The sequence below is a fragment of the Acomys russatus genome, chromosome 19 (genome assembly GCF_903995435.1).
Source record: "Acomys russatus chromosome 19, mAcoRus1.1, whole genome shotgun sequence".
Lineage (NCBI taxonomy): Eukaryota > Metazoa > Chordata > Mammalia > Rodentia > Muridae > Acomys > Acomys russatus.
The window spans coordinates 36,453,264-36,477,278 of record NC_067155.1 but is presented as its reverse complement, the minus strand read 5'-3'; the positions used below and the strand labels follow the sequence as shown (position 1 = coordinate 36,477,278).

Genomic DNA, 24,015 nt, shown 5'->3' with positions numbered 1-24,015 from the left:
AACCCTGTCTCGAAAAACCAAACTAAGAAAAGAAAAATCAAACCAAACCAGACCAAAACAAAAAGATCGCCGAAACATCCCATAAGGGATAGCTGTGGGTTGGGTGCATTAAAAATCTTGACAGGCTTTTCCCAGCAACCCCTCCGGGAGTGCGCCCTGCCCATTCAGAGCAGGCTTCGCCCCGCCCACCCCAATCTAGCCACGTGACCGCGCTCTCCCGCGTGTGAGGAAGGCAGCCTCCGGCGGACTGAACCACAGCCACCTTCAGCTCGGGGGCCGGTGCTAGGCTGCCAGCCGTGGCGGTGCGGATGGCCATGGCCACTAAAGCCCCTCGCGACCACGACTCCGCACCGTGCGGGGCCGTCACTTCCCTGCGTGTTCGCGGCCTCTGGATGGCGGCGAACACCTCGTGTAATTTTGGAACCCTTCGTTCTTTTGCCCCGTCAGTGGACGGGTCTAAAACGCAGACCTTAAAAGGGGGGAGAAACCCAGTTATGTCAGTCTAGACATCTGTTTGAGTAAAAACGAAGCTTAAGAGGGATCGTGCGTGGGACTTGCGGTTTTCTTGGCATGGTTTTCTAGTCACGCAGTTTTGTCTTCGTACAGTTCCACGTGTTAAAATCATTTGGGAGCCTAGTGGTGCTCCCTAGATAGTTCAGTCCTTCCCCGTAGCGCCCGCCGGGAGAGGCAGAGGAACGTCTGCCATCTTGGACACAACTATTTCGTACCCCAAATGGGGGAGCATATAGCCCAGTGAGTTTCTTTGCTATCTAAAAAGCCATTTATAGCTGCAAATGATCTACTATATCTTGACAAATCAGTACGATATTTCTTTCTAGGTGTGTCTTATGCGTATCTGAGCATCCTCGGGGTGGTCGTGAGGAGTGAGGGCGTGGGTGTCTCCCCCGAGCTGCATCTTGGTACGACCCATCCGCTGCACGCACGTGGCTCCGCGCTAGCGGCGCGCGGTGAATCCTGGGAGTCGGAAGCAGGGCGGCCGAGCCGGGTGAGAAGCAGCGCGGGCCCATGCAGGACGCTGAGAACGTGGCGGCGCCCGAGGCGGCGGAGGAGCGGGCAGAGCCCGTGAGGCAGCAGCCAGCCTCCGAGTCGCCGCCGTCGGACGAGGCGGCGGGGTCTGGCGGGTCCGAAGTGGGGCGGACGGAAGATTCCGAGGAAGACGCCGAGGCCGGAGCGGAGCCCGAGGTGAGGGCCAAGCCGGCGGCCCAACCCGAAGAGGAAACGGCGACGAGTCCGGCCGCGTCGCCCCCGCCGCAGTCGGCGGATCGATCCCCGGCGCAGGAGCCTTCTGCTCCCGGGAAGGCGGAGGCCGCGGGGGAGCAGGCCCGGGAGCACCCCGCCGCCGGAGCGGAGGAGGAGGAGGGCGGGTCCGATAGCAGCGCGGCTGAGGCGGAGCCACGGGCACTGGAGAACGGAGAGGCAGATGAGCCCTCCTTCAGCGACCCCGAGGACTTCGTGGACGACGTGAGCGAGGAAGGTAAGGGCTGTAAGTCGTGCTGATGTCCATGGTGAAGGGTACCCGCTGAAGTCGAGGGCGCGAGGTCTCCCGACCGCAACGATCCACTCCGATTTCCTCTAAATTGGGAGACCATTTGGGGAGCCCGCTTCTGCGGGAAGACCGGGCATCCGGGGTTGGCTTGGAGGGCAGGGCGAGCTGGAGTATCCTGGGTATTCCACTTTCCAGTGTGGAGCCGGGGGACCCTTCAGAGGGACGAATGGGAGGGACAGGTCATGTAGAGCCTGGTGCAGAAGGGTCTTCCCATCGCTTTCCATAATAAGGCATTGCCGTCGGACCCAACCACTGTAGCGCCTGCTTATCTGCTTACCAGGTCGGTACCCCTAGGACGTTGCTCATTCGCCTCGTTCATTTTCCAGCTTATTTAATATTCTTCTCCTCGGTGACTGGCCTTAAGTCATTCTTTCTGCCTTCCTGCACGGGAGCCTCGAGTCCTCAAGTCCCTTATGACAGCTGATAGCACGGGTTTTCTGCCGGTTCAGCGTCAGGCTGAGAGCACACGAGGCGCTTCCTTTATGATCTGATTTGGTTAATACCGAGGGGCTTGGGGGTTAAGAGCAGCCGTCTCTTTTTTTTTTTAAGACAGGACCTCACTGTGTAGATCAAGCTGAACTTGAACTCTTGAGTCACCTGCCTCAGTTTCTGTGGTGCAAGCACCACAGGCAAGCAACCCCAAACAATTGCTTTTGAACTACTAGTGACAGACCAAGAAAATCTAGAGCCTCAATATAGTTGTCAACTTAGAACTTAAAATACTTGAAGGGCAAAAAAACCCCAAAACAAAAAACTTGAATACCGCCGCTGTCTTATGTACTTTGATGTTTGTGGAGTTCGTTTTTATTTTGTCTTAAGACGGTCTCGAATAGCTTTGTATGTAGAAGCTGGCATTAAACTCCTGCCTCCACTTAAAGGGGCCAGGGTTTGGGGTATGAACCTTGCTTGTTTTATTGTATTTCTTTCTTTTTGTTTTTGTTGTTTTGTTTTGTTTTGGAGACAAGAGTATCTCTTGGCTGCCCTGTAGACCAGGGTGGCCTCCAACTCACAGAGCCTCTGCCTGTCTCTGCCTCCCTGAGTGCTGGGTTGACAGGCATGCACCACTGTGCCCAGCTGTTTTTACTGTATTTCTTCAGGTAAAAGAGGTTTTAGCTGGAGAAGCAGATAAACTCCTGTGAAGATTTTCCAGGCTCAGCCCTGAAGAGGTTTCTCCATGGATGAAGCAGGTTTCTGGGTTCTTGCCACTTTGCCTGGCTCCAGGGAGCTCTAATGTACATGCTCCCCCAATGTTAGAAACTAGGCTTTGGCTTTGACACTCCCTTTGAACCCTTGGTTGCCTTGGCTGTTTATTTGGGGTAAGAGTCACAGGTTTTCAGACAGTCGCTCGCAAAGTATTCCATGCTGGCCCAGACCTCATAGTTCAGGCTGGCCTGTAACTCATGGTCATCCTCCTGTCATAGCCTCTCAAGTGCTGGGACTACTGGTGTGAACCACCACTAAGTACTGCTGCTTTTCAGGGGAGTGGGAGAGAGGTGTCTCCCAGAGCTTGGAGCTCACCAGTTGGCTAGGCTGGCTGGCCATTGAGATTCTTGCTTGTCCCTTTCCAGCACTGGGAATACAGGTGTGTGCCACTGTGCCAGCTCTTCGTGGGTGCTGGGGATCCCAGCAGTCACCTTTTGGACTAAACCATTTCCTCATATTCTGCCCACGCCCGCCCCCCCCCCCTTTTCCTTTTTCAAGGATTTATTTTTTGTTTTTTTGAGATAGGGTCTCTCTGTGTAGCCTTAGCTGTCCTAGATTCCCCTTGTAGACCAGGCTGGCCTCAAACTCTCAGCAATTGGCCTGCCTCTGCCTCCTGAATGCTAGGATTAAAGGCATGTGCCACCACACCCGACTTATTTATTTTTTTAAGTTAAAATTTGTTTTATGCATAGGAGCATTTTGCCCACGTGTATGTCTTTGGAGGCTGTTGGATCTCCTTGAACTGGAGTTAGTGTTGGTTGTAAAGGCACCATGTGGGTGCTGGGAATCAAACCTGAGTCCTTTAGAAGAGCAGCCAGTGCTTCTAATTGCTGAGCAACCTTTTCGGCCAATATTTGTTTTATATTTAATTTTGGTTATGTCTGTTTGTCTCTGTGGGACTGTGTGTATGTGAGTGCAGGTGCACATCAGGGCCAGAAGAGGGTGTCCAGTCCCCTAGAGCTGGGTTGCAGGTGGGTACTGGGAAGCAAGTGGGTCTGTCTACTGCAAGGGGAGTAGTTCCATAATTATTTGAGCAAATTTAGTTCACAGACTTAAGTGTGACAGACTCCAGAGTTGGGGGATGCTGATGCGACTGTAAGGTCAGCATATCTCCATCAAATCTGCTGGGCTGATGCAGAAGAGCTGGAAGTCCTGAGGGCATCTGGCTTTGGGTGGCCCTGTGAGGATGTCACAAGGGTGGGAGGAGAAGGGGGCCTTTTGGTTTTCTTTCTTCCTGTTTCTGGTTATAACAAGTTGTTTCTCCTAGTGTGGTGTGCGTGCCTGTCATTCCAGTACTTGGAAGGTAGAGGGGGAGTTTGAGGGTTGCTGCTGCTACATAAGGAATGCAAAGCCAGCCTGGGGCACATGGGACCCCGAGTCAACAAAACCAAAAAGATGGCTTAGCAGTTAGGAGAACTCACTGTTTTAGAGACCCTAGCTTTGACTCCCAGCCCCTCCATGATAGCTCACAACCCTCTGTCACTCCAGTTTAGGGACCTGATGCTCATGTGCCAGGCATGCCAGTGGTGCACGTACATAAAAAGGCAAAAGACTCAAATCAAGAGAAACACAATGTGTTGCGCTGTGAGGCTACTTTGCTCTGCCCTTCCCAGGGAGAAGCAGATTGTTAGAGGCTGCTAGACGCTTTGAGCTCCTGGGAAGGAGTCTAGTTTATATAGACGCTGGGCTTTTTTATTATATCTTGTTAAATTCAGATCCAGCTTAACAGGCCATTTAATAGTATGGTGAGCAGGCTTTTAAAGGAATCCAGAGTTTACTGCAGTTACTGTATAAAGGTGTGTGGCGTTGCCGTGTAGAAGGCTGCCCCTTGCCTCCCGTGTTCTTTGCCTGCTCTGGATTCTGGCGTCTTTGAAGGTTTTATTTATTTAATGTGGGAGTGCTCTGTCTGCATGTACACCTGCATCCCGGAAGAGGCCATTAGAGGGTATAGATAGATGGTTGTGAACAACCACGCGGTTGTTGGGAATTGAACTCAGGACCTCTGGAACAGCAGTGAGTGCTCTCAACCTCTTAACTGCTGAGCATCTCTCCAGCCCAATTTTGACATCTTTGAAATGTGTTTTTTTAGACAGTGTTTCTCTGTGTAGCCTTGGCTGTCCTGGACTCACTTTATAGACCAGGCTGGTCTTGAACACACAGAGATTCACCTGCCTCTGTCTCTCAAGTTAAAAGGTGTCTTTTCAAAAATTTAAAAAAATTTATTATGTATATGGTGTTCTGCCTGCATGTATGCCTGCGTTCCAGAAGAGGGCACCAGATCTCATTCTAGATGGCTGTGAGCCACCATGTGGTTGCTGGGAGTTGAACTCAGGACCTTTGGAAGAACAGCCAGTGCTCTTGACCGCTGAGCCATCTCTCCAGCCCCTGGCCTTGGCTTTAGAATGACCTTAAACCCCTGTTCCTCCTACTTTTACCTCCCAAGTGCTACAGTAGTGTGTGTGCCACTACACCCGCAAAAGATCGAAAAAAAGGGACAGTGATAATTTTACAGAGTAGCTAAGAAATTCATGCAATAAGTCATTCGTTTGTTGTTGTTGTTTTTTTTTTTAAGAAATTATTATTTCTGTGCAGAATATGGGCAAGCTGTGGACACCAGAGTAACTTTCAGGAATGGGTTCTTCCCACCTGGTTAAGGTTAAGGCAGGGTCTTCTGTGTAGAACAGGTTAGCCTTGAACTCAGAGATCCATGTGCATCTCCCTCCATCTCCAGAGTGATATTAAATGCACGCAACTACCCTGCCGGAAACAATTGGGTACTTTTTCACAGTACTTCCCATCAGGAGTGTGAGGATTAGCATTCCATTCTCTGTTGTTTAAGTAGGTCCTGACTTCTTTGTTCATGGTGGAAACACTTAGATGCCTCTCAAATGATCAGCTGCCAGCTAATGGATGAGTGCTTCTTGGCTTAACTAGAAAGCACTTGACATTTCTTCACTCCTTCAGAGCTGCTTGGTGATGTACTCAAAGACCGGCCTCAGGAAGCGGACGGCATCGACTCAGTGATTGTGGTGGACAACGTTCCTCAGGTGGGACCCGACCGGCTTGAGAAGCTTAAAAATGTCGTCCACAAGATCTTCTCCAAGTTCGGGAAAATCATAAATGACTATTACCCTGAAGAGGATGGAAAGACAAAAGGGTGAGAGCTCGGTTCGCTGCTGTAGGAGTTGTGGGCCACCCACGGGGACACTCTCCACAGTGGCGCTTTGGTTCTTGGGTCCTCAGCAGGCCTCTGGAATCATGGCATAGTGGGTGACTGCAGACTGAGGTCACCAGAGCTGATCCCACAGGAGCAGCCGCCGACCCAGGATAGATAGGTTCTGGAGAGAGACACCGCTGGCCTGAAAGTGGGCAGAGCCGAAGGGCCAGCCTGCCTGTGGGATTTCTCTTTGGGAAAACATTTTAATCTCTCTGAAGTAGAGGTGAAAGCCTTTTGTCACTGCTTTCCTTCCTTCCTACTGTCACTAAAATCACGGGTGTGGCCTGCGGTGTGTGTTCTGTAGTTGGCTTCATCTCTTCAAAATTAGGTCTTCCCGTGCCTGATGTTAGTCCTTCTTGTATGTGATCCTGAGCGCGGAGCGCAGGGCTGTGCTACATGCCTTCTTTCCTGCGCACTGACACAAGCATTTGACTGTAGGCCGTCTGCACAGCTCCTTCTATGAAGGCCAGATCTTGAACAGTGGGACTGGCTGCCCTCAGTGAGCTGGACAGGGCAAAATGGCCCACAGTGGCTGTTACTAAGTTTATAGAATTTGTTTGCTTCTTGCCACTGTTGGCAGAGCTCCCTTGAATCCTACCTTGTCTGAGGAAAATGTAGGACGATAAAGTCACTTTCGGGGATTAAAGACTTAGGGTTGTGCTTTTGTTGTTGTTTTTTCGAGACAGGGTTTCTCTGTGTAGCTCTGCCTGTCCTGACTCACTCTGTAGATCAGGCTGGGCTTGAACTCACGGAGATCCACTTGCCTCTGCCTCCTGAGTGCTGGGATTAAAGGCGTGTGCCACAATCACCCAGCTAACACTTAGTGTTTTAAAAACTATTTACAAAGTTACTTTTGGAAGAATCATTGGTTCTAGGCAGTGCCATCAAGTTTTTGGGTTTTGTGGGGGTTTTTTGTTCGGTTGGGTTTTTTTGTTTGTTTATTTTTTCCCCAAGATAGAATTTCTCTGTGTAGCTTTGGCTGTCTTGGACTCTCTGTAGACCAGGCTGGCCTCAAACTTACAGAGAGATCTATCTGCATTCTGCCTCCCAAAGTTCTGGGATCATAGGCATGTGCTACCACACCCAGCCCTGTTTTTATTTATTTATTTATTTGCTTGTAATTGTTTTTATGTGTGTAAACATTGTGTGCGCGTGCGTGCGTGTATTTTTCTGGCTGTTCTGGAACTGGTTCTATAGACCAGGCTGTGTAATAGTGACTCTTAATGACATCATTGCTAACCAGAAACGCCTTCATATATAAAGTGGACACTTTGCTAGGTTTTGACATGTGTGTATCACAGGGCTGTCACAGGGTAGTGGCATTTCAGTTAAACTTTTCTGTCATTTATAACCATGAAGTCACAGTCTTTTTTTTTTTTTTTTTTTTTTTAATTAATTAATTTATTTATTTGGTTTTTCGAAACAAGGTTTCTCTGTGTAGCCTTGGCCATCCTGGACTCACTTTGTAGACCAGGCTGGCCTCGAACTCACAGCGATCCGCCTGCCTCTGCCTCCCGAGTGCTGGGATTAAAGGCATGCGCCACCACGCCCGGCTCGAAGTCACAGTCTTGATCTTTATGTTAGGCTTTCATTCTTTGGGAAACTGCTTGGCCTCCATATTGTCCTCTGGTCCTCAGAGTGACCGCCTTGGAGACACTGCAGGACAGTAGAAGGACTCTGTACAGGAAGTGTTAGGGGTGCACGGGTGCAAGCCACTTGCCTTCTCCCTCAGATACATCTTTCTGGAATACGCGTCTCCCGCTCATGCTGTGGATGCTGTGAAAAACGCAGATGGGTACAAGCTGGACAAGCAGCACACCTTCCGGGTCAACCTCTTCACTGACTTTGATAAGTGAGTTGGAGCTTGAGGTCTGTGGGTGATGCCTGTGGGTGAGGGGGGACACGGTGCTGGTGCCTTGTGTTGGCCAGGCAAGAGCATTTTATGTTTTTGTTTTGACCTTGGGGGTGGGTGGAAAGGATAGAATGCTGCCTGGCTATGCACCCCCACATCCATCCAGCCTGTGCTCCTCAGCAGGGCCTATTCTGTTCCAGGTACATGACTATCAGTGATGAGTGGGACATTCCAGAGAAACAGCCCTTCAAAGACCTGGTAGGTCTACAAAACCTCTGCCTGTGTAGTCAGGAGACATTTTGTAACTTGAAGTAGAAAGGTATCCATTGGACCTATCATGTGTCAGTGTGATAATTGTCAATGAGCTTTTCTTTGATTAAAATTAATACAGTGTACTAAGTCCCTTGATTTGACTAATTTTAGGGAAATTTGCGATACTGGTTGGAAGAGGCAGAGTGTAGAGATCAGTACAGCGTCATTTTTGAGAGTGGAGACCGGACATCCATCTTCTGGAATGACGTCAAGGACCCAGTCTCAATCGAAGAAAGAGCGGTGTGTACTAGCAGCTGGCCCTGGCCATGACCTCCTGTCTCCTTCCAGCAAGGCTGCTTGCCACCAGAGGAGCAGGCGACAGCGCTTGTTGTCTGAGGCACACTCTCTGAGAACAGTTCTGATTTATTTCCCAGCTTGGAAATAGGTTCTGAGAAATGGGAAGGTGCCCTGGGGAAGGAAGGGTGTTGCTAGACTTTGTCGTCTTGACCCTGATCCTTCCTTCTTACAGAGATGGACTGAGACGTATGTGCGCTGGTCCCCTAAGGGCACCTACCTAGCCACTTTCCATCAGCGGGGCATCGCCCTCTGGGGAGGGGAGAAGTTCAAGCAGATCCAGAGGTTCAGCCACCAAGGCGTGCAGCTCATCGACTTCTCTCCATGTGAAAGGTCAGTGACACACTCTCCTCTCGTCAGCCTCCTTGGGTGACTTGTACAACAGACTTCGTACAACAGTTCCAGGAAGAATTCACTGGGGATGTGGCGACAGGAGGGTCAGTAGATGTCAGAGCCAGCCTGGACTTCATAGTTTGTGGCTGGGTTAAGCTACACGAGGCTCCATCTCAAAACAAAGAAAGCCTGTTCACTTGCCTGCTCAAAGCTTCCTCTAAGTGTGTGCAAACTGCCGGAGCCATGCAGTGGGGTGAGGACGGCTAGCATTCAAGTTTACTGTTCCTTGTCAAGAGGTGGCCCATTGAGGTGCATCCTCCCCAGCCCCACACTTGAGCAACTGGGGCAGGGGGGAGCAATAACGCCTTTTCTGTGGTTTATCTTCCTGGGTTGCAGTGACATAGCATCCCACAACAGGAAGACTGTCCGTCTGGGCTCTCTTATGAGAAGAGACCACACTGACAGAACTCACTATAGTCTGTTCATAATGGTTCTGTTCTCTTGCCTTTGGCCTCTCAGCTACGCTTAATGTATACTTCTCGTGGTATATGAGTGTTACATACAGGATCCATACATGGACTGAGCTTGGCACTGGGACTCCCTGGTAGCTGAACCACATGTGCTCACCTCCAAGACACATTTGCCGAGTAACCACCATGTGCATTTGCGTGACAATTTGGTTCTAGATACTCTATGTCAGCACTGATACTTGGTGCCATATTGTAATGCACATCAGTTCTTGTTCTGGCTCAGATTCTAGACATTTTTCTTTCCTGTATGAATTGGTCACAGAACAGGGACTTGTGAAAAGTGGAGCCAGAGGAAAGCTGACGGAGCCCGTATGCCACACATAATGGGGCACACCAGAAGTAGAGAAGTAGGGGCAAGAGGATCAGTAGCTTTTATTCAGCCGGGCAGTGATGGTGCATGCCTTTAATCCCAGCAAAGTCAGGCACAGCTCTGAGTTTGAGGCCAACCTGGTCTACAGAGTGAGTTTCAGGACAGCCAGGGCAACACAAAAACAAAGCCTCCCCACATAGACAAAGGTTGTTATATCACTGGTGTGCTCGGCCCAGTCTTAGTGTGCACAGCCCTCATCCTTTCACCTGGAAGTCCTTCCCTTCCTTCGTGCTGCTTCTGTAGAGTGCTCTGTAATGCTAAGCCACTTGTGTCTGGTACCAGAGAGTCCGTTCCACCAGCAGTGCTGCAGGTTGATATGGCTAGGTGACAAGAGCATGTGTTCTTGCAGAGGACCCACATAGTGGCTTACAACCATCCATAATCCTAGTTGCAGGAAATCCAGTTCCCCTTTCTGACCTCTGAGGGTACCAGGCATACAGGCAAGCAAAACACTCATACATAGAAAATAGTTTTTTTTTTTTTTAAGGGATGGGGTGGGGTTGTGAGACAACTGTGCCAGGGTGTCTCTTCACCTCTGTGGAAGCTTACGCAGTTCCCTCAGCAGTTAGCCTGCCAGCATTCTGGGAGCACAGCTTTCTCTTCTCTGATACAGGGTTTAGCCCCAAATCACTGTAGCTGATCCTCCTGCCTTCGCTTCCCCAAGTGCTGGGATCAGGGCTGTGCACTACCACAGATGGTGTGACCTGTTTGTTCACACATGTGTCCTTTTGAACGAATGAGCTGACCTTTGTTTCGTCCTCTGTGCTTTGCTTCTGTAGATTGCATTGTTAGGACACTCGTCACAGGTTTTAGCAGTGTGTGTAGTGTATGCCGCCAATCAGAATTTCAGTCTTGGCTGCGCTGGTGCTGCAGCAGGAGGGTGTTCTCTGCTTGCTGTGGCCTCTGCCACCACTGCCCTTGTTGCGAGGGCTGTGTCTTTAGGATACCTGTGCTTTGTGAGTAAAGATACAGATTTGTTCTACTATGTAGAGATGCCTGCAGTCAGGTAGTTAACTGCCCTTTCCCAGATGCACAGTCACTTTAGAACTGTATGTGAACATCCGTTCCCTCTTTCATTAGTGTCAATTACAAGAGTCAGGATAGTGAGCATCCCACATCATGCCTCGGTCTAGACCAGCCCACTGAAGCAGACTTTGGTTGAGGGTGTTTGATTTTCCTGGTGCCACTCCTGGTGGGACCCCCATTCTGGGTGACTCTTTTAGTGGACTGTGATTACTTTGTACCTGGTTTGTTCACCCTACCCCCAACTTGGAAAGACCAGATGTCATTTTTGGGGCTCATGGTATTTGGGGTTCTATGTATCTTGTGTCTCTGACACAAGTAATGTGTGCTGGAGCTGTGATTGTTATCCCCAAGGAGGTGCTATACTAACTGACCCCCTCCCTTGCAGATACCTGGTGACTTTCAGCCCACTGATGGACACTCAGGATGACCCTCAGGCCATCATCATCTGGGACATCCTCACAGGACATAAGAAGAGAGGCTTTCACTGTGAAAGCTCAGCCCACTGGCCCATCTTCAAGTGAGTAGACTGTAGCCCTGGTCTGCCTGTGGCCTTTTCCTGATCTGTTGGTTCAGCCTGGCACTTACTTTCTCCTCAGGTGGAGCCATGATGGCAAATTCTTTGCAAGAATGACTCTGGATACTCTTAGCATCTATGAAACACCTGTGAGTTTTGTTTGTTCTGGAAGTTCTGGGCATTAGCTAGAATCCTGAGTGCTAGGCAACTAACTGCTCTATCACCGAGCTCGGCCCAGCTCCCGTGGCTATTTTCATGTTCCAGCAGGCAAACCAGACTGTTGGGTGCATGCATGGCTATACTTCAGTGTGAGTGTAGTCAGTGTGTCTCTTCCTGTGCTGTAGTGGGGGGGGGGGCTTTGGTAGCAGGTGATAAGGCCAACCCTTCCTGTGCGGGGTGGAGGCCTGGACTCTTCTGCCCTGGCTGTGTGTGTGTTGCCGCTGCTGCCAGTTGATGGCTGCTCACTGCCCTTCATGCTTGTAACGCTCCCTAGATACAGCAGAATCTTGCACTGTTAAAAGAGGGCAGGAGAAGGGAGCTGGGAAGATGACTCAGTAGGTGGAGGCACTGTGGCTAAGCCTGACAAGTGAATTCAGTCCCTACACTGCACTGTGGGAGGCAGGAACTCACTCCCGCATAGGCTCTTCTGCCTTGTGCACGTGCACTGTGACATGCCCTCTTCAGAATAAATGTAAAAACAGAGTAGAGTTGACATTGAGCTGTGACTTTTTTCCCTCTTTCTATTTTCCCCTCGTGGACAGTCTATGGGCCTGTTGGACAAGAAGAGCTTGAAGATCTCTGGAATAAAGTGAGTGAGTGCTTCTGTGAAGGTGTGCCAGTGTACTCTGCCTGCTGCAGCCACACAGGATTGGTACCTCCAAACAGCAGAAATGTCTCTGCCTCTTAAAACTGGAAGCCCAAGGGGCTGGAGAGATGGCTCAGAGGTTAAGAGCACTGTCTGCTCTTCTAGGGGTCCTGAGTTCAATTCCCAGCAACCACATGGTGGCTCACGATCATCTATGATGAGATCTGATGCCCTCTTCTGGCCCACAGGTGTACATGCAGGCAGAGTACTGTATACATAATAAATAAACAAACCCTTAAAAAAACCCCAAAAGTCCAAGGTGAGCCTGGTGGATTCTGTCTACTCAGGGATTTCTCTCTCTCTCTCTCTCTCTCTCTCTCTCTCTCTCTCTCTCTCTCTCTCTCTCTCTCTCCCCCCCCCCCCCTCTGTTCTCTCCTCTCTCCTTTCCCCTCTCCCTCTATTCCCCCCTCCCCCCTTTCTCTCCAAGTCGTTAGAAGGACCACTTTACCTCACAAGGGCCTCACCTATGACCATCACCTTACAATTCACTGTGCATTTGGGGAGCATATGAACAGACCCTTAGGCCATCACAGCAGGGCTTTTATTTGTTTTTATTTTTCAGTATAAGGTTTCTCTGTGTAGCCCTGGCTGTCCTGGAACTCAGTGTATAGTCCAAACTAGCCTCAAACTCAGAGGTCTGCCTGCCTCTGTCTCCTGAGTGCTAGAATTAAAGGTATGCACCACCAGGCTGGAGAGATGGCTCAGAGGTTAAGAGCACTACTGACTGTTCTAGAGGTCCTGAATTCAATTCCCAGCAATGACATGGTGGCTTACAACCATCTATAATGTTATCTGATGCCCTCTTCTGGCGAGCAGGTATACATGCAGGCAAAACACTGTGTTCATAATAATAAATAACTTATTTACTTATTTATTTTTAATAAATAACTTTTTTTTTAATATATTTATTTATTTATTATGTATACAATGCTCTGCCTGCATGTACCCCTGCACACCAGAAGAGGGAACCAGATCTCATTATAGATGGTTGTGAGCCACCATGTGGTTGCTGGGAATTGAACTCAGGACCTTTGGAAGAACAGCCAGTGCTCTTAACCTCTGAGCCATCTCTCCAGCCCATAAATAACTTTTTAAAATAAGGTATACACCACCACTCAGCTAGGGTTTTCTTTCTTTTTTTCCTCCCCCACCCCCCTTTTTGGTTTTTCGAGGCAGGGTTTTTCTTGTAGTACTGGCTGTCCTGGACTTGCATTGTAGACCAGGCTGGCCTCGAACTCACATCAATCCGCCTGCCTCTGCCTCCTGAGTACTGGGATTAAAGGCGCGCACCACCACACCTGGCTCAGCAGTCAGTTCTTAAGCACTTAGAAAAAGCATTTGCTTGCTTGTTTCTGCAGCAGTGGAGTGCTGCAGTGGCTCCTGCTCACTGGCCACAGAATTAAATACTAAGGTCATAGAGTCCTGCTTTATCCTCTTCGAGAATCTCTGGTGGAGGGTGTTCAGTGGGATGAGGCTTGGCTGTGTGGCAAGGACATGCAGCTCTTTCTGTCCTAGATGAGTGGCCATGCTTTCCTTTGGAGCTGCCACTGGGCAGTGACTGCTTAGCAGCCCAGAGGACATTGGCATGTCGCCCTTTGTTCTTACATTCCTGGCTATCATTTGGGCATATAACTCAAAATAAACAGGTCATACACTGATCTGCACAGAACTCAAAACCAAATTTCAGTGTGGTGGTGGCTCCTGCAGTCAGCTGCTCAGGAGGATAAGGAGAGGAGGGGACGCTTGAGCCCAGACTAGACAACAGACCTTCTCAAGAAAAACCCGAAACGAGGGTTTTCACGCGGCTAAGCCCACATGCAGTCTGCCAGCATCTGCCCTGGGGAGCAGTTGCTAGAGAAGGGATTGCTCACCTGTCCTGTCTTCCACCTCTGACTTGCGGTCCTCCCTTTGGCGCCTTGGTTGGCCTTCAGCACCCTGTAGCTAGAGCCATCAGCCTGAAGTATATTTGTAAGGAGCAGTGCTAGGAAGTGGCTGAATGTGGGGCTGGCTAAACGGGGAGGTGGGGACAGTGAGCAGCATCCCTGGTTGCCAGCAGCAGGGGGTTGTTAGGACTGCGGGCTATACTTCACAGCGCCCGGCCCATGGCAGCTGTGCAGCAGGCTCAGGCTGTAGCGGGGAGCAGACTGGGTGCCAGTGTGGAGCTTGTACGGGTAAATCTCTCCTCCAGTTCTATAACCACCTGCTCTTCGCTTTCGTCCATTTGTCCCGCAGAGACTTTTCTTGGTCTCCGGGTGGTAACATCATTGCCTTTTGGGTGCCAGAAGACAAAGATATTCCAGCCAGGGTGACCTTGATGCAGCTCCCTACCAGACAGGAGATCCGAGTGAGGAATTTGTTCAATGTGGTCGACTGTAAGCTGCACTGGCAGAAAAATGGAGATTATCTGTGTGTGAAAGTGGACAGGACTCCAAAAGGCACACAGGTGAGTAGTTGCCATGGGAGCCACTTCTAACTGAGCCCCTACTTCTAAAGCTTTGTTTCTTATTTTTATTTCTGTGTGTATGCATGAATGCCACATGTGTGCAGGTGCCTGAGGAGGCCAGAGGAGAGCTCCAGGTTTCCTAGAGTTGGAGTTAGAGTTGGTTGTGAGCTGCTTGCCAGGGTGCTTGCAACCTCACTCAGATCTCACAGCCTCTCTCCAGCCCCTGCAGCTGGTGGCTTATTGTGGAGACTCAGGCACTCTGAGAACTGCCTGGTGCTGTCAGCTGTCTGTTCTCGGTGAGTTTCTCACCATATTCTTTTTTTTTTTTTGAGACAGGATTTCTCTGTGTAGCCTTGGCCATCCTGGACTCACTTTGTAGACCAGGCTGGCCTCGAACTCACAGCGATCTGCCTGCCTCTGCTTCCCGAGTGCTGGGATTAAAGGCGTGTGCCACCACGCCCGGCTCTCACCATATTCTTGTTGAAAGCTCTTTTGTTATGTTTTGGTTTTCTTTCTTTTTTTTTTTTTTTTTTTTTGGTTTTTCGAGACAGGGTTTCTCTGTGTAGCCTTGGCCATCCTGGACTCACTTTGTAGACCAGGCTGGCCTCGAACTCACAGCGATCCGCCTGCTTCTGCCTCCCGAGTGCTGGGATTAAAGGCATGCGCCACCACGCCCGGCTTTTTTCTTTTTCTTAAGACAGGGTTTCTCTGTGTAGCTCTGGTTGTCCTAGGACTTGCTCTGCAGACCAGGCTGGCTTCGAACTCATCAGTCTGCCTGCCTCTGGAGTGCTGGGATTAAAGGTGTGTATCACCACACTCAGCCTTGTGTCTGGCTTTTTCAGTCTCCCTTTTTTTTTTTTTAAATTTCAAATAGCCCCATCTATATTGTAGCATGTGTCAGCATTTCATTCCATCCCTTTTTGTGGGTGATTAATGTTCCATTACACACATCCATCCACATGTTAATGGGCACATGTTAGTTGGTAGATGAGTGGTTGTTGAGTCTGCTGTTGGGTGTGGTCTACTGGAAGGTCATGGTGCAGGCTGCTCCACACTGTGCAAGCCCTGTGGTCCCCTCAGCGGACTAGAGGACAACCCTAGAAGATGCTGCTGGATGCGCTGCAGAGCGCACTTGGACTGGTCTGTCTTTGTGCCAGCCTCGTCCCCAGCAGTGGGGATGTGGATGTGCTGGTGGGTGAGCGCTGTCTTCTGTTAGACTGTCAGTTGTATTCCCCATCTTTCTCACGCCTTCACCTTCCAGAATGTTACCCCTTCCTTTTCATTTTTGTCAACAGGGTGTTGTCACAAATTTTGAAATCTTCCGAATGAGGGAGAAGCAGGTCCCTGTGGACGTTGTTGAGATGAAAGGTAAGCTTCTGTGTAGCAGGAAGGGCCTCTGTGTCCATGCCTTGTCCAGCTTCTGCATGACTCAGGGCCTCCAGCAGCGTGCTGAAGTGTGTCTTGGCAGGAGCAGCCAACCCAGATCCCACTGACTGGAGCACACAGCTTAGGTTGGGTAGCTGGGGCCCTGCCGCCTGCCCTACACCACAGGTGCACACCACCATGCCTCCAGTTGCTGTGAATGAGTTACTGGCTGGTTGCAGTCTTGCCTGGTTTGGTTGTGTAAAATAGAGTCTTATTCTGGTCTTGAACTCCAGTCTTTCTGCCTCAGCCTCTCAAGTGCTGGAATATAGACCTGTGCCACCAGACCTGGCTTTCTTTGGTTTTTCCAAACAGGGTTTCTCTGTGTAGCCCTGACTGTTTCACTGTCCTGGACTCGTTTTGTAGACCAGGCTGGCCTTGAACTCATAGCGATCCACATGCCTCTGCCTCCTGAGTGCTGGGATTAAAGGTGTGTACCACCACACCCAGCTTCAGACTTGGCTTTCAACATAGTTTACTTCCTTTCTCTCCAACTCACCTTCACCCCCACCCATTTAGCCTTGCTGCCTGGAATTCACACAGACCCACCTGCCTCTACCTCCCAAGTGTGGAATTTTAGAGCACATTACCATGCCTACTCTCAACTTTTTTTCAAGACAGGATTTCTCTGTGTAGCCCTGGCACTGGCTCTGTAGACCAGGCTGGCCTCAAACTCAGAGGGATCCACCTGCCTCTGCCTCCTGAGTGCTAGGTTTAAAGGCACGTGTGACGACCCAGCTGGCCTTTTCTTTTTAACAGAAGGAAAGGTTGATGTAGTTTACAGAACTCTCCTCTTTACTGGAATAATCACACAGCTTCTGCCTTTGTCTGGCACCTTTGATTTGGCTTTTATTTTAGTTTCACTGTAGAAAAAGCTCACATCTCCCATGTCAGAGTAAGGAAAGGCGGTGTGGTGGCACATGCCTGTGATCTTAGCGTGTAGGGGGCCAGGGCTGAAGTTTCCAAGTCGTAGCCTGGCCTCGGCTTGTTCCTACCACAGCAGCACAAGCAGATCATACCAACTGCTTTTGACCTCTGCTGACTTGTTTGCTGTTGCTGTCCATTGATCTGGGGTCCTGGTAGAGAGGTCGGGACTTGGGCTGCTTTTCTCCAGCTGAATGAAGATCTTTGAAAATGAAAGTGGATGTGTTGGTGTGATAACAGCGACTGACTTCTCTTTCCTGTTGATGATAGAAACCATCATAGCCTTTGCCTGGGAACCCAATGGCAGTAAGTTTGCTGTGCTTCATGGCGAGGCCCCGCGGATATCCGTCTCCTTCTATCACGTGAAGAGCAATGGAAAGATTGAACTCATTAGTAAGCAGTCTGCCCTCTAGAGAGCTTCCAGGGGCCTGTGTTCCAGCTGTGGGTCGGATGGTGCTGAGATGGGGTGGCTCAGGACAGAGGGAGCACACACTCATGTCCACTGAGCCCTTGTCTAAATGGAGCGTCTCAGCTTTAGCTCAGCAGTTGTTTTGGAGGTGACTGTGGTTCCTCTTGAGCATTACTGCCCTCTGCCCTCAGCCTGCCTTGGTCCTCCACTCTGCCCCAGCAGGAAAGGGCGTGCTCCCATCCCACCTGTGTGGCAGTGCTCACCTGCAGAGACACTCCCCTCTCATGGAGGCAGCTGGCCCTGCTTGGACTCCCAGAGGCTCCTCTGCTGCTGCTTACTCTGGTCCTCGTGTCATGACAGCCCCACACAGAGATGCCCTCACCAGGCCACCCTGTTCCCTGTGCCAGAGCAGTCACTCACTTTCTTGGACTTGGGACCTTCTGTAAACAGTGTAGGATCAGTTGGCTGCGCTGAAAAGTCAGCCATGTTGTTCATTCTCTTGGATGTATAAAATGTGAGCAATCACAGACAATGGAGAGATTTCTGTCCCATTTTAACAAACAACAGCAAAGGTGTCATTTATCTCTGAATGCGTAATTTGACTTTCTTTGGGCTGTCAGCATTATGGTCACAGTGTCCAGTGTCCGACTGCATTGGGGCCAGATGGGACATTTGTCCTACAGCTCTCTGGCGGTGAGATACTCGCATCATCAGGGAAAATGGCTGTTTTGGCAGGATTTCGCCACCACCCACTCTGTTTCTAGGCCCTGTGGCCAAAGAAACACCCTGCCGTTAGTGGACTTTTGTGAAGGCAGATGGCTGCCTAACAGAGACCTGAAGGTCTAGGCCAAGGGTGACCTTGGAACCCCATTTGCTTTGCCAGTCCACCCAGAGTCAGGGTGACTGGGACAGGGGTTTGCTTGAGGTTCTGTTAGCATACTGAAGGATGGTGACCTTGGTAGCTTGGCACTTGGTGGTGTTGGAGTTGAGTCTCTGACAGTCTGGTGGACACTGCGTCGCTGCTGTATTTACTGTTAGTTCCTTCTTCGTCCAGTTGCCTGTGAAGTTGAAAGTAGTGTCCACTGTGCTTGTGCAGGAGCCAGCACCCACCACCCTTCAGCGTGCATCATGACCTCAGGTTTAACTGAACCAGGGAACTGTTTGGACATAGTTCTACTAAGGTGGCCAGTGGGTCTGAATCGTATGTGGACTTTGTCTTTGCCAGCTCTCAAGAGTGGCACAGTCCCCTCACAGGTCCTTGCTTCCCTTGCAGAGATGTTTGACAAACAGCAAGCAAACACCATCTTCTGGAGTCCCCAGGGGCAGTTCGTGGTGCTGGCTGGGCTGAGGAGGTGGGTCAGGGTCCTGCCCGCTATGGAAACACCATGCTCCTGAGGGATTGTGTTGAGATGGAGCCTTATCTTCTCACTTGATAGTTGTCACAGCTGAACCTCCTGCCAAACCAGGCTGAATAGTGACTTACAGATGACACATCCTCTGTGTCTCTTACGTTCCCACAGTTCCTGCCTGTGATTTCCATGCCTTCTAGTGGGGCAGATGCTTAGTGGGAGGCTGCCTTGCCCTTTGTAATTGGGGTGCCTTTCTCTTGATCCCCTGCATTCCGGTTGAGCAGTAGTGGGCAAATCCAGCCTCAGGTGGGAACGACGCCTGTAACTGGCTCCCCCTGTGGTGTGCATGCTGCCCTAGCTCTGGAGGCTTCCTCAGGTACCACCTTCTCTCGATGCCACAGGACACTGCGCACCATCCATGTCCTGATCCCAGCCTCACAATGTCCTTAGGAAATTTGTCACCGTGGGAGCAATAAGGCCGAGGTCCAAGGAGCCCAGCAGAGAGGGGGCATCTTGGTCCTTGCTTCTTCCCACCCTTGTGACTCAGTGAGAGTGAGGGGCAGTGGACCTGTCAGCGGGGGTGGCAGGGGACTGTGGGATGCAGCTGCCCTGTCACCCCACAGCATGAACGGTGCCTTGGCGTTTGTCGACACTTCAGACTGCACAGTCATGAACATTGCAGAGCACTACATGGCCTCTGACGTTGAGTGGGACCCAACCGGCCGATACGTGGTCACTTCTGTGTCGTGGTGGAGCCATAAGGTAGAAGATGGCAGGTGCTGGACCCTCAGGGAGTGAAATCTCTCAAGGCTGGTGACAGAAACTGTTCTCTGGGATCTTTGTATCCAGGGATCCCAGGGCAGGAGGGTATTGCTCACAAACCTCTATGGCTTAGGGAGCCGACCTGATCCAGAGGCTCTCAAGGAATGTTACTACTGAGAAGTTGGCTGCCAGGGCCTTGGGCATGGCTGCCTGGCAGGGTTTGCCTCCTGAGGGCAGACATCCTGTGTTTACTGATGGGCAGACAGTTGAGCCAGTCCATGCAAACAAAACCTGTGAGCTCAGAGCTCTCCAGCTGGTGAGGTGAGGTGCTCTTGCTTCCCTGATACCAGTGCAGCATAGCCCATCCCAACACTCTAGCATCCTGCAGGGCTCAGGGTGTCAGTGCATAGTATCCCCAGCACCCTCATCCTTTCCCCCCCAAAAAAAGAGGAAGTGAAACTTCTTAAGCCCACTCTTCTGTTTAGTCTACAAAGCCGCTAGAGAGCTGGTTGGCAGAAATGAGCCAGCATTTGGGTTGAGGCAGAGTGTGCTTAGGAGTCTTGCTGGGGAAAAGGAGGTAGCTGGCTAAGCTGTGGTTGGTGTTATCAGTGTTCGGCATTGCTGTTAAGTCTCTTGTCATAGGCATGAGAAGCAGGCCTGTGCTGACTGCACTTGCTGGCTGCCATTGGCCTGGGATCCCCCTCACATTGTTGGCTAACCACCTTCCTGCTGGAGGGGGAGCACAGCCAGGTGCAGGGGCTTGTTTTGTTTCCAGTGTTGCTGTGTTTGGGGTCCCAGAGCACAGGTGGGGTCCCAGAGCACAGGTGGTGCCCCAGAGCACAGGTGGTGCTGTGGCTGCTGAGAGTGAAGGGCCCAGGTGGCCTTACACATGTTGCATGATGAGCCCCTCGCCCTTTAGGTGGACAATGCTTATTGGCTCTGGACCTTCCAAGGCCGCCTTCTCCAGAAGAACAACAAGGACCGCTTCTGCCAGCTGCTCTGGAGACCAAGGCCGCCAACGCTCCTCAGCCAGGATCAGATAAAGGTGTGTGGTCCCTGCCTGGAGGCCAGGCATTTGCCCTGTGACTAGACAGGCGCACTCAGTGGGGAGTGGAGGCAGGATGCGGAGAGGGCTCTGAAGGGATGCAGAGCCAGTGAGACCTGACCTGAAGCATTGTCATATGCTAACTCTAGACTTACGGACTAGGCTGAAGCAGGAGGATGGTGAGTTCTTGCCACACTCCACTGTATAGCAAAAGATGACCCTACACTTCTTGTCTGTCCCCCAACCCCACCCAGAAAAGTCTGCCCAAGCTAGACAGGTGTAAACAAGTCCCCTGAAATTGGAAGCGCTAAGAGGGGTTATGTAATGGGACAGGTATTAGGTCAGAGCTGGGTGTGACTCACCCTAGGAATTGTCTGCATGAAGTGAGAGTCCCCAGTACCCTGGGGATGAATCCTCCCAGTCCAGGAAGCTGTTGTTGCACGCTGTCATCTTTGAAGGCAGCGGTTATGGTTCTTGCTTTGAAGGTTCAATCCTGAGAGACTTGTCTTGGTTTCAGCAAATTAAAAAGGATCTGAAGAAATACTCTAAGATCTTTGAGCAGAAGGATCGTTTGAGCCAGTCCAAAGCGTCAAAGGTGAGCCTAAAGGGATGCCCTCAGGAGCACATCTCTGTCCTGGCCCGGGCAGTAGTGAGAAGGGTGTGTCAGGGACCTGGTCCTCCTTGTTTTCCCATGTGTGGGGGGCTGCTAGCAATGGGGAACAGAGGGCCAGCACTGGTCCTTGGAACCGACACCCACGAACACTGGGTAGATAGGGGCTGGCTTTTCATTCCTAGAAGCAGGATGGGACAGGATCAGGGGGAAAAAAATGGGGTCTCACTTAAGGGAGGGTCTATGGAAGGAGTGCCCAACACACTGGGCGCATGCCATCTCCCAAACACCAGTGGTTGCTTGATATGGTGGGGCTATTATGGTTGAGCGAGTTGTCCTGCTCAGCCCTACAACCTTCCCGACCTGACAGGAACTGGTGGAAAGGAGGAGGACTATGATGGAGGACTTCCGGCAATACCGAAAAATGGCGCAAGAACTCTACATGAAGCAGAAGAACGAACGGCTAGAACTACGGGGAGGTAATCAAGCTTCCGGCTCATCTGCAAGTGGGACGGTTCCTCTGAGTGTGTGGCCTAGCGCCCTGCAGCTGGCGTTGCAGCCTCGTCCCTGGGTCAGCCTGCTCTCTGTTTTCTCAGGGGTGGACACTGACGAGCTGGACAGCAATGTGGATGACTGGGAGGAGGAGACCATCGAATTTTTTGTCACCGAAGAGGTCATTCCTCTGGGAAATCAGGAGTGACCTCAGCACTGTGGTAAGACTTGCGAACGTGGAAATGGGAGCCTACTGATGAGTTAGGCCACAACACAGAAGACACCCCAGGAAGATGGTGGTGCTGCTGTTGGGGGTTGATAGGGAGCTGGGTAGGCAGGCTCCAGAGGGCTGTGCAGCAAGGAGGAAGGTCAGGCACAGCTCTGTCACCCAGTGTTGATGCTGGTGCAGGCCTGATGGCTGCCTGCATGTGGTACAGTGCTGGGTTCCCTGAGGATCCATGAGAGCTAAGCCTTGGGGTGACGTGGGTGCTCCTGGACTTTCTCACGGCCTGAGTGTGGTCAGCGAAGAATCGCCAGGTCCCTTGCTTTGTGTCTGACTAAATGGTGGTCCCTCTGTTGCAGTGTCGCCGTGCCCAGGATCCGAGGCCACCCTTCACAGAGAGCCTTGGGTGGGTTCTCACCTGTGCTTTCTTGCTCTGGACTGCGAGTGCACCCGGGGTTCTTCCATCCCGACACAGCTCTGTGCCTTCAGCCCCTGGGTCCACAGCGGGGACACTCGAGGCTCTGCTCTCACGTTGCCCTATGTGGGTTTTTATCAGCCGTGTCTGCTGTGGGGTCTCACTGCAGTGCTCCTGGTGGCCCTTCTCACTCCTGCTGCCTGTGGGGTTTCCAGAGCCTCCACCTGCAGCTCACTGGGGTCACCCACGGACTTGCTGTCCCTGTGTGGGCCAGTGTCATGTGGCCTGGAGACCATCAGGAGGACTGCACACCCACCACTTGTGCCAGAAGCTCTGGAGGCACCCCAGCACCTAGCGCCTGCTCAGGTTGTGGCAGGGCCTCTGCACAGGTTGGGCGTGGAAATAAAACAACCCTGTGTGAAAATGCTGTCTGCTCCTCTTTGTAAATTGAAAAGTGGCCCCTTTCCCTCTGCCTAGGGCATGGGTATTTGCCCACTGCTCCTGCGTTGTTGAGAGCCTGTCTGGAATCTAGCTTGTGCAGTGTCTTCCATCTGTTTATATGAAAATGCTTATCATCTCACCCCACCCAAAACTCTTGCGTTTTCCAGAATTGGACAGGTTGGAAAACAGGTATAGAGAGGGTCAGCCAGTAAGACATGCACCTAGTGCAGGTACGGAAGAGCTCCACCCGGGGTGAGCATTGCTCGGCATCCTGCCTCTGCACCTTTTGTGACCAGAGAGCCACCCCAGACTAGGCCTTGGTGTGTGTGCAGAGCATGTGTGCCTCCAGCAGGGGACAGGCTGCCATAGCGAATGGAGCAGAAGCAAAGTCAATGATGCAAGCCTTAGGCTTAGGCAGCTCACCTTTCCTCCTGTGGCCTCTGAGGTTACATTATGGTTGTAGGCCTCTCCAGCACTTCTACCTCATAGTATTGGCCTCTCCCGTGTTCCTTAAACACATTTTGCTAGTTTCACAGCAGTGAGAAAAGGGACAACACAGCATATTTGCAGGTTTTTAATAGCCCTGAACTCTTTACCATTTGAAACTCGTTTGTGATTGTTTTCTGTGATTTGTAAGTAAAAGCATTGTGAAGTCTGGGTTTTCTGTGTTCCATGACGCAGCTGGAATTTAGGGAGAGCTCCTGCCTCAGGACAGCTGTGCTCAGGGCTCAGCTTGAGTGGGTTAGGACATTGTTACAGGCTTCATCTCCACTCTGTCTCCAGGAGGCTTTGGAGGTCGAGGTAAGTTTCCTTGGGCCCTAATCCCAACCTGTGGCAGGGATTTCCTGATACCCAAGGTTGACCCAGACGCTAAAAAACAGGAATGTGACCTCACATAGCTCTGGCCTCACAGTTACATAAATTGCTTTGACTTCTAAAAGACAGGGTGGGGCTTGCTTCAGGGACCCTAGAAGTTTTCTGTGCTCCAAATGTTAGCTTGAGCACTAAGCACATTCCTCCCAGAAGGTCCAAGTTTGGGTATCATGTCATCACTCTGTAGTGGGATTTTTGTTTTTCAGGACTGGTGTAGCAGCCCTGGCTGCCCTGGACTCACTTTGTAGACCAGGCTGGCCTGCAACTCACAAAGATTTTCCCCTGCCTCTGCCTCCCAAGTGCTGGGATTAAAGGCGTGCACTACCATGCCCAGTTTCTGTTTTTTGAGAGATTTTTATGTGCAGCCTTGACTGTCCTGGAACTCACTCTATAGACTAGGCTGCCCTTGAACTCAGTTGCCACACCACCTGTCAACTTAGGTGTGTGTGTATGAGTCTTGTGTGCAGTAGTGCTCTGGAGACCAGAATCCTCTGGGACTGGAGTTAACAGACACTTGTTAGGTG

At 51.0% G+C, this 24,015-nt stretch overlaps 1 protein-coding gene across 1 annotated transcript; it reads left to right on the top strand.

The window, feature by feature from the left end:
• The first annotated feature begins 975 nt into the window (after positions 1-975).
• Eif3b (eukaryotic translation initiation factor 3 subunit B) lies at positions 976-21,815 on the top strand. The gene is made up of 18 exons (XM_051161162.1): positions 976-1,495; positions 5,735-5,927; positions 7,720-7,839; positions 8,040-8,097; positions 8,263-8,391; positions 8,621-8,778; positions 11,090-11,221; positions 11,301-11,367; positions 11,980-12,026; positions 14,316-14,526; positions 15,822-15,894; positions 17,143-17,265; positions 18,555-18,633; positions 19,254-19,392; positions 20,312-20,437; positions 20,955-21,032; positions 21,418-21,526; positions 21,644-21,815. The coding sequence occupies exons 1-18, from the start codon at positions 1,027-1,029 to the stop codon at positions 21,745-21,747; spliced, it is 2,415 nt and encodes an 804-aa protein (XP_051017119.1). The 5' UTR covers positions 976-1,026; the 3' UTR covers positions 21,748-21,815.
• Positions 21,816-24,015: the final 2,200 nt, after the last annotated feature.